The sequence below is a fragment of the Heloderma suspectum genome, chromosome 3 (assembly GCF_057233095.1).
Source record: "Heloderma suspectum isolate Gila_16-S chromosome 3, 16-S_ref, whole genome shotgun sequence".
NCBI classification, from domain to species: Eukaryota; Metazoa; Chordata; class Lepidosauria; order Squamata; family Helodermatidae; genus Heloderma; species Heloderma suspectum.
Genome location: NC_139460.1, coordinates 207,250,233 through 207,264,311, shown reverse-complemented (window position 1 = coordinate 207,264,311; position 14,079 = coordinate 207,250,233). Strand labels below are relative to the sequence as shown.

The following is a 14,079-nucleotide window of genomic DNA, read 5'->3' as shown; positions in this document are numbered from 1 at the left end:
AGAATGTCCTGTGTCCCATCTCAGTTCCCACCCATACCATTGCCAGAGAGTGCTGACATTGCTTCAGTGATGCTTGTGGAAAGAACCATAGGTTGGATCCAGGTTTAGTCAGTGCAGACTCACTGAAATCAATGGGAGTCCCATTAATTTCAAAGAGTTTAACTAACTGAAGTCCCATTGGTTTCAAAGAGTCTGCTCGAAGTATGAGTAAATCTAGATCCAACCCAGTATGTTGTTGGTTGTGAGAACCATGTTAGTATTGTGTTACATAGGTGGGGGAGCTCTACCTGATAGACCTGATAGTCATACCAACAATGTCCTTGCCATTTTAGGATGAGCAGCACAGCCTCAAACTCAAAAACAGGACACTGGCGACATTGTGGTCTTTTGTTTCTCTCTTAGATTGTGTCGATTACAAAGACAGGAAAAGTCAGCCCTAATTTTGAGCTCACTGACCTTCCTATAAAGTTCATTTCCTTAATTAGAGAAAGCAGAGGAGAATTTCTGCTCTGAGATTTAAAGCATGCTCAAAGTGGGTTTTAAAACTAGTCAGGTTTCTGCATGCCACTCCTCCTCCTCGCATTGCTAAATGTTTCCATTGTCTTATGTTTTGATAATTCAGTCAGCCCAAACCCCATGCCAAACAAGCCTGGATTAACAAGCCACAAATATTTAACTGTGAGAACTGCTTTCTTTTAAAAGAAAGAGCTCATATTAATAGCCTGTGTTCTCACTGTATATATCATTATCTTTTTATTGAAATATATATAATTCCTTGGGTAAAGTTTCATAAATATACAGATGTATGTTACAGGACAAGCCATATGGTAGCAATTTAAACAATAACACACATTCTTACTCTGCAAATGTAGTTATTCAGTAGGTTAGACCTCTATTTTCACTTTAAATATACTGCTTGCTAGTGCAATAATTTCCACTTAATAATGGAAAATACCCATTAAGTGTACATAATAGGATAGTAAAATACCAGCTAGCCTACTTTGGTATCTCCAACATGTGTAAGGAAGTATAGCCTAGAAATGAGACTTTGTTATGAGAACAATACAGAGATCTGTGATATTAACTCCCTACCCCCTCCCCACCAAAAGAAAAAATACCCTGTGCTTTCTGATTGTAAGATAGTTTCTATTCTATTCTGAAGTTAATAGCTTATAAAGGTTGTGAGAGCCACATATTCACAAGACAATGCAGACCAGTGCTGGGGAATGTGAGGCCCTGCAGATATTGTGGGACTGCAATTCCCATTATTCTTCTGGCTAAGCCTGATGGGAGTTGCAGTCCAGTAACATCTGGAGGGCCACATGTTCCCCTCCACTGCTACAGATGAAGCTCTTTCACTTCATATGCTCATCACTTCTCTACTAGCAGTTTTCCAGATTAAAAAGTTAAACAAATAAATCTGTCTGCATCTCGCATATGCTGGAGGATGAAATAACCTTAAGTAAATTTAGAGCCAAATGTTGCTTCTAGAAATCCTGCACTAAGGCAGAATATCTGATCAATCTTAGTCAATATTTTATATAGTGAGAACTGATATTTGCCATTAGTTGATATCTCGTATCTTGCAGGTGGAGACAGCCCAAGAGTTCTACAAGAACTTGTGGCCTTGGAAGGAGAGGAAGAAGCTACTACAAGGCCTATTTCTCCCTTGATCAGTGAGAATGAGCAGTAGGGCTGAACCCATTTACAAGGTGCACTGATGCCTTGGCATCTGGGTCTTACAGCCATATTACCCCTGGAGCAGTCTTCCCCAACATGGTGCTCTCCAGACGTTTTGGGCTCAATTCCCATCAGCACCAGCAAGCATGGCCAATGGCCAGGAATGCTGGGAGTTTTCGTCCAAAGCATCTGGAGGGCACCCTGTTGGAGAAGGCTGCCCTAGAATGACCAACGCTTCTGTAAAACATTTGTGAATGTTTTGAGAAACTGGGAATGAGACCCACCTGTAAGCAACCTCCGCCTTTCAAACCCCACTTTCCCATTCTATAACAGAAAATGCAAGAATATCACATCATTACTTAACACTGAACAAGTTGATATTTCATTTTTCACTGTTAATGTTAATGTAGGTAAATATAGGCAGTATGTATTTGAACAGAATTTAAGCACAGCATAGAGCAGGAGTGGAGAACCTCTTTCAGCCCAAGGGCCAAATTTAATTTTGGAGAAGCTCTCTGGGGCAGGATTCCAGTGGTGAGTGGGGCAGAAGGAAAAAGTGGTGGGGCCAAAAGTATTTGTAGCCTAAAGCTCTTCCTGCCAGTAACTGAGCCTTAGGAGAAGCATTTAAACTTTTTAGAATGGGGGAAAATGCAGAAAAGCCGGGAAACCACCAAACATTTGGTGGTTGGGGAAAAGGAGATGGGGCCAGGACAAGGGGGTGTGGCCATCAGGGGAACCCCAGAAGGCTGGATTGGGACCCCAGAAGGGCTGGATTTGGCCCCTGGGCCTAAGGTTCTTCACCCCTTACATAGAGGGATGGAGCTAAGCTGTCTCTTAAAGTGGCCACACAACAGTAGTAGTGTGCTGGCAGTCCAGTGACAGGAAATAAAACGCCCTTGCTATGTGACCCCTCCAGGAATATGTCAGGACCCACGGTTCAAGAAGCACTGCCCTGGATAATGTGCCATTATTAGGCTTGTGGTGTCTCCAGTCCTTTGTGGAATCAGCTGCTCAAGAATGTTGGGCCTAAGCTATTTGGAGCTTTATAGATTCTTTATGTAATGTCCTTGCTGAACATGCACTGCCCTGTTGGGCAAACAGTGCTGGAGCTCTCGTCCAATATGTGCGTAGCCCCAGGTTATCAGAACACTTTATTTACAAAGAAGTTGCCATGGCAGTTTAAATTGGCTTTCAATATTAGAACCACTGCAGCCTAAACTAACATCTGGCACTGAAACCAAAAGATCGAGACTTCATGTGCGTGGTGTAGCTGAAATCTTCCATTGTGGAGCCATCTCAGAAAGTCAGCAAAGCTATGAATATCTGACCATCCCCCCATTTAGGCCTCCCAGTGGCCAGCCTTCTCTATTCCTACTTCCTGAGACTGTCCTACTTCCTGAGACTGTCCATCTTCCACGTCTTGGATATTTTCACACAGGGCCGGTCCTATCATTAGGTAGAATGAGGTGGCTGCCTCGGAAGCTGATTTAGGGTATCATGAAATGGCAGTGAATTCTAAGTTATTTATTATTGTATTTTTATTGCAAGGAAGGGTGAGAGGTGATTGTGGGATCTTCTGCTTCAGGTGCCAGAATAACTTGACCAGCCTTGGATACTTTACATGCTCTGCCTGAAGCAGCAAAATGTCTTGGGCTGGTTCTTTCTTCTGTTTTTCTTTTTTCCAGGGCAGGTGCACTGCTGCAGAGTGAAGCTCCACAGCCACACCCACCATTTTCATTTCCTAATTCCAGAGTGCCCCTGGGACCTATGTGGGGTCCAGAAAAGCACTCTGGGAAAATGAAGATGATGGGTGAAACTGTGGAGCTTCGCAGCAGTGTGCTCACCCTGGTAATCTGTCTTTAAAAAAAAGACAAGGTGAAAAAACTGCTGCCACCACCAGTGTCCCAGTAAGCTGAGGGGTGTGTGTGGGGGGTGTACACGCCTTTCTTTCTTCCTCTTTTTAAAACTCCTTAAACCAGGAGCCAGCATGCTTGACAACTTGCGTAAGAAGTCCTTTGATCCTGTCCTGCTGCCCAGTAAGGGGGAGAGAACAAATGGATCTCTTTTTATTTGTTTTAAAGACAGAAAGAAAAAAAGACTGGTTTCTTCCCCTGCCCCGCCCCTCACTTACCAAGCAGGAGGATGAGAACAAATGGATACCTTTTTATTCCTTTTTACAAGTCTTTAGCTAGATTATCAGGTGTGCTGGCTATAGTGTGGAGTCAGCACACCCAATAACTTGTTTAAAGAGTTTTAGAAGGCGGAAAAGGGTCCTTTGATCCTTTCCTATCATTTGGTATGTTTGTGTTGGGGGCGGGGGGAACAATCAGGTCACTTTTTCTTTCTTTTGTTAAAACAAAGAAAAAGAGATCTGTTTGTTCCCCACTCACCTACTTGCCAGGCAACAGGAAAATAAGAGACCAAGGTGGTACCGGGGCGGGGGGGCTGGGGAGAGACAGTGGTGCATGGGGCCCCCCAAATACATCATCATGCCCAGGGCCCCTGCTGACCTGGCTGTACTACTGTGGCTAGAGTGTTGGACTAGGAGTCGGGAGCTCTGGGTTCTAGTCCCCACTCGGCAATGGAAGCTCACTGGGTGGCTTTGGGCCAGTCACAGACTCTCAGCCCAACCTACCTCACAGGGTCGTTGTTGTGAGGATAAAATGGAGAGGAGAAGGACTACGTGTGCCGCCTTGGGTTCCTTGGGGAGGAGGAAAAAAAGGTGGGATATAAATGTAATAAAAATTCAGGAGTCAGTCAGAATAGTGGCTCATGCAGGAACATAGGAAGTGGGCTCACCTGAGTGCAGGTAGTTCTTACAAACACAAAACGTGGGGTGCAAGAACAAGGCCATCTCCAATTTAAGTCAGAGAAGAAAGCGTGCCTCAAGTATCAGTTATTTGGGAAACGCTGAACTAAAATTGTGTACAAAGAAAAAGGAAGGAGACTTGTTGAAAGTAACACATTGATCTGGTTTGCACGCCATGACAGCCCACTGTGGCTTTATTTACCTGTGGGGGCTGTTGCATTACCTACAACAACCCCCACAGGTAAATTAAGCCACAGTTGCCTGTCATTTTATGTGGACAGGCTCACAGTGGTATTGGTAGCTCAAATGCTGATAATATTCACATCTTGAATTCAGCTCCCCTAATTTTTCAAACTATTCTCTTTTCAGTAATTCTGTCCAACCAGCTAGTTCGGGAAACAGAGAAAAAAACTTTTCCTCTAACCAATTCAGATGAACAAGTGATGCAGTCCAAATGAAATAAAGTCAGATTTGGAGCAGTCCAACTATGGGAATGCTGGGAGAGCAATACGTTCTTGTAAATAGTTACTGTTTTGCAAGGTTAACTCTAGCAGGTGATATCGGGTGACTATAAATTTAATGGGAGAGCATATTTTATATTTATATTTATTCATATATATTTATACACACACACACACACACACACATCCTTCAGTCTGATGCCACAACATTTCTAAAAACTGGACATAAATTGGACATTTGTAAAGCTTTCCTGCTAAAAAAAAAATCATTTCTGTGGAGCTCATGCAAAAAAGTTCCTGTGGATGGTGTCCATGGTATGGAATTTCTTCAAAAAGTGAACATTCATTAAGTCAGTCGGGCCATAAAAGACAGATTATTCCATCACACTGATTGAAGCAAGAAGGGATAAAGCTACATTTACCAACCACATTTTTTATTAGGAAATGCTTCAAAGCAAACATCATTCCAAAAGTTTTTTTGGAAAGAACAGCATGAACATGTAATGTTCAAGGTTGCATTTGTAAATGTTCCCCAAACTCCCTAAAAGACACAGAGTAATATATCATCTTAAGTAAAATAACTTAGCCAAGCCCTCCAAATAGAAAATAATAAAAGCTTCTATGCAGTTAATGTCTTAGCAATGTAAACACTTGCTACAAGATCTGACATACGTTAATGGAAATTGCTCTGCTGAATTCTTGCATTTAGCTTGGCCTCTGTGTGTGCTCTCTGAATGTATAGGCTGGGCTAATGTACTTATATTAAATAAGCTAAATCAGTGAATCTGTGTATGAGTCAGAGATGAATGCCAATACCTCAAGGTAGCCTTCCCCAACCTAGTTCCCTCCAGATGTGTTGGACTCCAATTTCCATCACCCAAGCCAACACGGCCATCATTGGAATGATGGGAGTTGTAGTCTAACACCTATGTGTCCCCAACTGTAGTTGAATTAACAGGAGTCACCCTCAGGCGTGCATGCAAAGCCTTGGGAACCGTAAATATATGCAGATGCTTTCCTTCTTTCTTTTTAAAAAATATTTTATTAATATAAACAAACAAGAAAAAAAAGACAATTACATCAAGTTTAAATCTCATTGTTGTTCAGTTAACATACTTTTTTCTCTTTACTTTAGCAGAGGGGCAACTTGTGGCCCTCCAGATGTTTTGGCCTACAACTCCCATCAGCCCTAGCCAGCATAGCCAATGGAGAAGAATTATGAGAGTTGTAGGCCAAAACATATGGAGGGCCAAAAATTGCCCATCCATGCTTTGCAGTAACACCTTCAGATGCACTGTGAATGACCCCTGTTAATATGATTGTCACTATCAGTACCTTCTGTATTTAATTTCCTTCTGACCTCACTGTTTACAGTTCTTTCCCTCTCCCCATATGTACTGGCTATAAACTGAAAATTGCCATAATATTCCAAGCATATGATGAAGTGGACTATTGTTCATGAAAGGTTATGCCAGAATATATGTGTTAACTTTTAAGGTGCCACAAGACTCTTGTTGTTTTTTCTGCACTAGACTAACACAGCTATCCTCTGGAAATTGTTCTCTTTGAATCTCTGAGCAATTGTGAACACCCAGGAAGTGAAGTCCTTCCTCCGTCTTACCCCACCTCTGAAACATGTAAATATACCTACTCTGCCTTCCCCTTTCTCACTTTCTCCTAATATCGTTCTGAATCTGACCATACTCCCCTCGCAGCTAGGCCTTGCCAGCTAACAGACAAAGGGCAAGTTTAGACGATCAGTGGAGGAAACAATGCAGCATCGGTTGTTTCCCCTGCCCCCACCAGCTGGGGGACCAGCATTACTCTAATTATCCGCACTGTGTCATAGGTTGCTGTGTCATCCAAACCCAGTGTGCAGCACGGCTGTAGTTCATTTTCATCTACCCTACAAGCTATATTGCACAGGGTGGGTTTTAGGGTGAGTGACAATGACCTATGCCTGTGTCATGTATCAGATCCAGATGACAGGACAACCTGTGATGCAGAGCAGGTAATCCCAGTCACGCGAAGCACATGCAGAGGTGGGGGAAAGAACCTTGCTGCATTGTTTCCCCCAATGATCGTCGGAACTTGCCCTTTCTCTGTTAGCTGGCAAGGCCTAGCTGTGAGGGGCAGAATGGTCAGATTCAGAACGATATCAGGAGAAAGTGAGAAAGGGAAAGGCAGAGTAGGTATATTTACATGTTTCAGAGGCGGGGTTTGCCGCACTGATCGTCCGAACCCAGTCAAAGGCTGCACTCCAATGGAAGTGAGACCCACTAAACCCAGATGCTCCAAATAAACATGCACAGGATCTGGATAAGATGATGCCATATTAGCCACACCTATTGGCCACCTGTCCCCAAACACTTTTCCACCCACAACTGTATCTATCTTCCATAAAAATATTTTAGGAAAATCCTTCCTCTCTCAGCATGGTCAAATTAGTCGAATATTACCCTTGAATAAACACAACAGATATTACTAAAAAACTCTTGGTTTTTTTTAAGGTGAAAGCCACTCTCCAAATTGGACTCAGGCACTATTTTGGTAACCTGGATTCATTTCTACAGCAAATTATTTCTATAAGGTTTCACTCTTAAGTAAGCATTAAAGAGAGAGACATCAATGTTTCTAGACAAATGCTTCCTACTGCTGGCTAAATGTCAAGGTATGCCTTCTCACAAGAGTCTGACATTCATGCCTTACTGTTTTCTTTTGCAATTGCTTTATTTTTATTAGATCAACTGATTTATGAGGGCTAGCAGTCAGCAGGATTGTAGTAACATTTATTCTTTGCTCCCTCACTATAAAGCTGCCTCTTCATTGGCTAATAATTTTCTGAGCCATTTAGAAACTAACTTTTAGGAGAATGTCATTTTAATAGTCTTTCTGAAAACAATTAAAATGGGCTTCATATATTTAAAATAGACGCAGTTTTATTACTTAAAAATAGCAGTGCAATCTAACTGCCAAAGAGATTAGCTGCTGTTCAATTCTTAAGAAACTGACTGCCTTCAGCAGTGGGAACACCTGCAGCAAAAAAGGCCAGAGAAGATCCAGCTATATACACACAGTACTCTCCCACGTGCAATATGATTTCTTTGGATTGTGTTCTGTGTCATGACTAAACAGAAGTTTGTCAAAACATCGCTTGATTAACTAGCACAGAAATAAGTGATTGAGCAGTGAGACAGAAAATGTATAAAACAAGAGTAGGCAACTAATAGCTTACAATGATTTTTACTGTAGCCCAGGGGGCTTTTTAAAAAGAGACTTTAGAATTCTACCTCTTTTCAGAGGAAGAGTAACTTTCCATCAAGATGGTAGAGAAAATCTGAATATGCAATGGCAGAAATTTCTGATGAACTTTTCTGCACCAAATTTTTCAAGGTAATTAAAGCCAAAACAGGATGAAGTTATAAGAAGTGAAAGAAAAAATGATCCCCTTTCTCCAAATAAGTCATGCACAAATGAGCAACTGTAATAAAGTTGAAGCTGATATTCAGTAGCCTGCTTCAGACATAATGGGAATCTACGTTTTCCCACTATGTGAACAAGCTTGCATAAGCTTTGTGCTTTTTCGCTCCCTCTTCCCCAATCCTCCCCGTCTGCATGCCAGAGGAGGGGACTGAAAACTTCTGCTTCCAGTTTTAAAGTAACCATAGTTCCCAGTGACATCTCAACCTGGGGAACTGTGGTTTGTTTAAACTATGGTCTGAGGACAAGCCAGGATCTGAAACTATGGTTTGATCATGGCTTGTTCTCACTAGTCAAACAAAACACAGTTCCCCGAGTTTGGACATCAGGGAAACGGGGAAATTGTGATTAGTTTAATATCATAAGAAGATACTTTCAATCTCCTCCTGTACTGCAGGAAAGAGGAGGAGAGTGGACAAGGGAATGCATGAGCCCAAAGATCAAGCAGGCTAACACACATAGCAGGAAACCATGATTTCCCATTATATTTGACCAGGTCTAACTTTGTAAATTTGAAGTATATTACATTAGAAAAAGTAATCTTAGGAATAAGTACATAGACACAAGGTTTTAAATAAATGTGTTTGTATTCAACGTATGAAGCAGAAAGGTAAGCAGAATGGTTCTAAGTATTATAAAATATGGAAAATATATAAAACCCAGCTGTGCCCAAACACCTTGAATACTGTGGTCATCTTCGCTTAAGAGATAATATGACAGAAGGAAGTACAGAGAAGTGTAGTAAAATAATCCAAAACATGAAATGGTTTCCATACTACAACAGCAGCTTACAATATTAGGAGTCTGCCAGTTATACTGCAATCTGAAGTTCATGTACTTGGCAGGAAGCCCTGTTTATTTCAATGGAATCCAGCCATACATGTGGCTCATGCGCAATTGGACGTACTTCTAATCTGGGTGATAGTGAACATGAACGATGCCTTAACAGGGCAACGGGGTGGCTTTGACGGCATGCCACATCATCAGTTTCTCCCCCATTCCATTTAGATTAGCAATGCAGGTGTCGAGGAGTGTGGAATTGGAAGTTTGCCAACACATGGGTGGTGATAGCAGCCTGTGGCCACAGCAGAAGGAAACTTGGGAGGACAGGCATGGCTAGCAAGGAGCACAAGGCAACAGCTTTGGCATGCGAGACAATTCTGGTGGGGACTTATAGGGTGGGGAGTTGCAGCTGCAGGAGGGATGCGTATGCCTGAGAAGGGTGAGCAGGCAGCTCAGACAAGATGTGGAAGTGTGGCACATTAGAACAGGAGGGTGGGGGTACTTTTAGAAATTAACCACCACTACCACTGACCCGCTTCGCCATTGTGATTTATCAGTCAAAAAAATTATTGGAGTGGGTGGGCTCCAGACATCTGCTGGATGGAAGTCTGGCTTTCCAGCCCATCTACGTTCAGTATTGCTGCTTTAAACACTGCATCAGAAACAAAATAAAGCAAGACAGCCATAAGAGTCATACACAGTCGTGTAAAACCTCTGTAGACTAGCCCCTCTTCTCCTTAGCCGCAGTTATACCTAGAATTCCACACATCACCCTTATAAATGTTGTCAACAAAGATATTCTTGACAATAGAGCCAGCAGGCTAACCAACAATGGCATATTTATTCTTCTAAAGTTCAAGTTTCTGAGGAGACAGGCATTACTGCACTTCTCTATTCTTTCATCTGCTATTCTGCGCTGTTAACACTTGAGCAATTTTGACACAAAGTTGCTTTGAGCTATAGAAAACAGATGCCGGGGAACATGCATTAAAATATTCTACTTAATCAGTTCCAGTCATATAAATTACTTACCTCATCTCCAATCACAAGTTCTTCCCTGGGACTGTGGAAAAGATACTCATATAGTGTATAATGTTGGAATAAGCTGTCAGACGAAAAAGAATAAGGACACAGTTAAAGAAAAAAATCCCTTCAGAAAACGTTTTTTTAAAAATACACTGAGGCCATTTTGATACTTGAGGAAAAAAGGAACCTTGGTAATAGACTCCACCATTCTAGTTAGTTAGTGAACTATATCTTGTTTTTATTTATAATTGTATCTAGTTTTTAAAATATACGTATATCTAATTTTTCATACATTGTCACAAGATCTTGTTGCATAGATCATCATTCCCACTTTACAAGTGCAAAACCAAGGTTGGGATAGAAACTGTTCCAGAATTGTGAGTGACAGAACCAAAGATAAGACCTATTTTCCCCTGAATTAAGATACTTTTACACAAAACCTAACACAGAGTAAAAAGAACAAATCAGAGGATGTATTCCTCAAACCAGATGTAGTGAGGTTTCTGAATGTTATCACAAATGTTATTTTAAATGAATTCTGAAACGAATGCATTAAATATACCTTGGTTTCACTGGTTTTAAAAATGTCTATGTTGTTTCTCAATGATCAAATGGTACAAATGCTTATCCAAACAGATTGCTTTTTATCAAAGTCCCTATGATACTAGTAAGGGACTTATTCTGGTGAAACACAATGTCAAAAAAGGTTACACCAGTTATGACCATGGCAACATAAAAACATTATGACATCAGAGGTATAAAAGTAGTTGCAGCAGGAGCATGACCAATTAGAGAACAACTTTCTCTCACTTGAAAGTACTGATGGAAGCAATGCAGTAGCCACAGTGACTTCTTGTGATTCTTATCCCTGCCATCTCTGGGTGCGACCCAGTTCACATGATCAAAGCAAATCACCATGTATTATTTAAGCCACGGTGGCTTGTTTAAATTGGTGGTGCATGCTAGGCACCATTAACCTAATTACCCATCTGGCCATGGCTTGTCATGTTGTCCGAACCCGAGCAGTATAGCTTGTGTGAGGGGGAAACAACCCTCAAATAACCCAATCAGCCTGCCACCAATTTAAACAACCCACTGTGGCCACAGTGGCTTGTTTGATTGTGCGAACTGGCCCAATAACCCTTGTATTCAAGCTGCCAGCTCCACAGCTGGAAGGGAACCACTTCTGCTACAGTAACCAATCAACCAAGAAGTCATTAGCTGTGGCTAGAAACCTTGTAAACTGTTCCCCATCATCCAACCTTCCCCAAATAGCCTGTTGGATATGACTATCCTCATGTTTTGCCCTAATCCATTCTTCAGAACAAGACACAGAAAGGCAGCATTAAATGCTTTGACTGAAGCCTATTAACGAAGTGATTCTCAGTTGGTTTGCCAGGACTCAGAAGACAAGAAAATATGGAAGAGAGCACCAACAAGCAGAAAAACAAGGGAGGAGAAACTCAGTTTATTGAAATAAGCCCAGCACATTTCAGGCGAGAGATTCTTTTTCAGGGGTAGCCTCCCATGGCACAGAGTGATGCCCCTTTTGGGAAGAATTAGATAAGGAAAGTTGGCCCTGAAAAGGGGTTTCACATCCAAAATGTGATAAGCTCATTTCAATAATATGGGTTTCCTAGCACCTGATGCGTTCCCTCCTCTCCTTTTTCTTTTTCAGGACTCACCAGAAGACACTTTCCCCCATGTGAGCCTTGCAGATAAGTTTGCTGGGCTGCTAGGAAACAGTGTGTTAAGGTCAGTACAGGGCAGGTGCAAACAGCTCATACTTCTAGGTCAGGGAATGGGGCTGACAGCAGAGTTCTAAAGAGACAGAACTCCTTTGGTGAGCATCTTAGAACCAGTGTAGTGGTTAGTGTTTGAGTAGCACTGAGGAGACCCAGGTTTAAATCCCCACTCAGCCATGAAGCTCACTAGGCAATCTTAGTCCAGCCACTATTTCTCAGCCTAACCTACCTCAGTGTTGTTGCAATGATAAAATGGTAGAAGGGAACTAGGCACACCACCTTGATCTCCTCGGAGGAAAGGTGGGATATAAAAGGAATAAAAATAAAATTTTAGTAAGAAAAGATTGAGAACCTCTATATTAGGAAATCCATAAAACAAATACTCCTGTCTTAGTTTTAAAAAATGCAGCACGTCAAAAATGCCTTGACGTAACTCTGGTCATTTTTCTTTCATACTCAAGCCCTGCTGTGTTTGTGTAGTTGGATTCAGTCTTTTGGATCAAGGCTTTTATTTCTTGGTGATGGGAGGAGATTGTATGTGTGTATATGCAAAATGATTACTGCCCTGCCTCCCACTGAACTTAATCTGGCCACATTTCTATCCAGTTATGTAGTTTGTCCAACATGTGTATTTCTCCTCCTAAATAGTACAGATTTCCTTTTTTTTGACACAATGGAATATGCTTGGCATTTGTTTCTGCTGTTCCTGATGGTTAGGTTTTGGCGTGACACGACAAACGATTACAGATGTGAATGAAGTTACAGGGTAGGGCTTTATATGACACCTTGCAAATATCTGAAAGTGATTAGTGCTGACATATTTTCTTAGCTTAACTCTTTCCTGAAAGAAAATGTCAAGTGATATGTTGATGCCTGCACTCACCTCAGGAGACAAGATGAAGTGGAAAACCCCCCCACCCAACCCACCAACACTGTCATCTTTTACCAAACTCAAAGGCATCATCAGAGTTTCTGCATGGTTTGTGCCACTGTACTTAGACACTTCTCATTTTTAATACATTTCTCAGAGGTTTAAAAGAAAACTTCCTCCACCAGAAAAATGGATGTGAGTATTGAAACACTGAATATTCATTCTGAGGAAAAGACTTCAGATCCATCACTGAAAATATATACGGAGGAGGTGCACAAGCCTGACATTGCCATGTGACACCCTTTGGCAGCGGCTGGGGCCTTGCTATTTTTCCTGGTGTTCTCTTCAGCATCAGGTGGCTGGGTCCAGGAGCCCCCAGTGTAACTTCCCACAATGCTCTGACATAGTGTCACTCCAGGGCATTGTGGGAAATTTAAATAGTGGCTCCTAGACCCAACTGCCCCATACTGAGCAGAATGCTGGGGGCTGCGAGGGGAGGGAGGGATAGTTTAAAGGGGCTCCCAGGTCAGGCATCAGTGGGCTCAGCTGGAAACAGAGGCCACAGAAAGGGGAAAACAGATCCCAATGTGACCCCCAACCACCTTGCTTTTAGAGATACAGAGGTAGCATGTCAGGCCCAGAGAAGCACTGTGGCTCCACTGCTCTGGTGGTCGAGTGGAAAAGACCCCACTGTTTTGCAAGCGACATCTAGTGCTGGGCTAGTTAGGGAATCAGCCTGTTAAGAATTTCCTGCAGTTTGGCCAGCAAACAAGCAGCACACAGAGAGGAAGGATGCAGGCTGAGGTTGAATCCTCAGCCTCCTCTCTGCATCTGAGGCCTTCTTTATGGGGTGGGAGGCACATTTTTTCTCTCAGAAATTGGCTTTAGTCCTGGTTTCCTGATCAAAAAAATTATTTTTCAAGCCTGTTGTTGCAAGAAACTCACTGTTTCAGTGTACTTTTACTATTTGATGGCTAACTGGAACCTCCATGTTCAAAGGCACCATCCTTCCAAATGCCAGGGAGGGACTGTTGCTGTCCTGTTCTGCTGGAGAACATCTGGGAAGCATCTGGTTTTGTTGCAACCCAGCAAGGCATTTCTTATGCATTTGTATTAGCGGCCACACACCAACACCGGAATACTGCTGAATGTTAGCTATTTGGAGACACTAAAGGTGAATATTTCCCTCCATGCAAATATTGAAGGCATTCGATTTTGCAATGT

General features: G+C 42.1%; 1 protein-coding gene across 3 annotated transcripts in view; it reads right to left on the bottom strand.

Annotated features, from left to right (window-relative positions):
* CABCOCO1 (ciliary associated calcium binding coiled-coil 1) overlaps window positions 1-14,079 on the bottom strand; it is a 92,758-nt gene that overhangs the window by 47,280 nt on the left and 31,399 nt on the right. For all 3 annotated transcript variants that reach the window (XM_084845366.1, XM_084845365.1, XM_084845363.1), the window contains one exon: window positions 10,246-10,318. In XM_084845366.1, coding sequence (XP_084701492.1) covers window positions 10,246-10,318 — 73 coding nt within the window. The remainder of the gene's footprint in view (window positions 1-10,245; window positions 10,319-14,079) is intronic.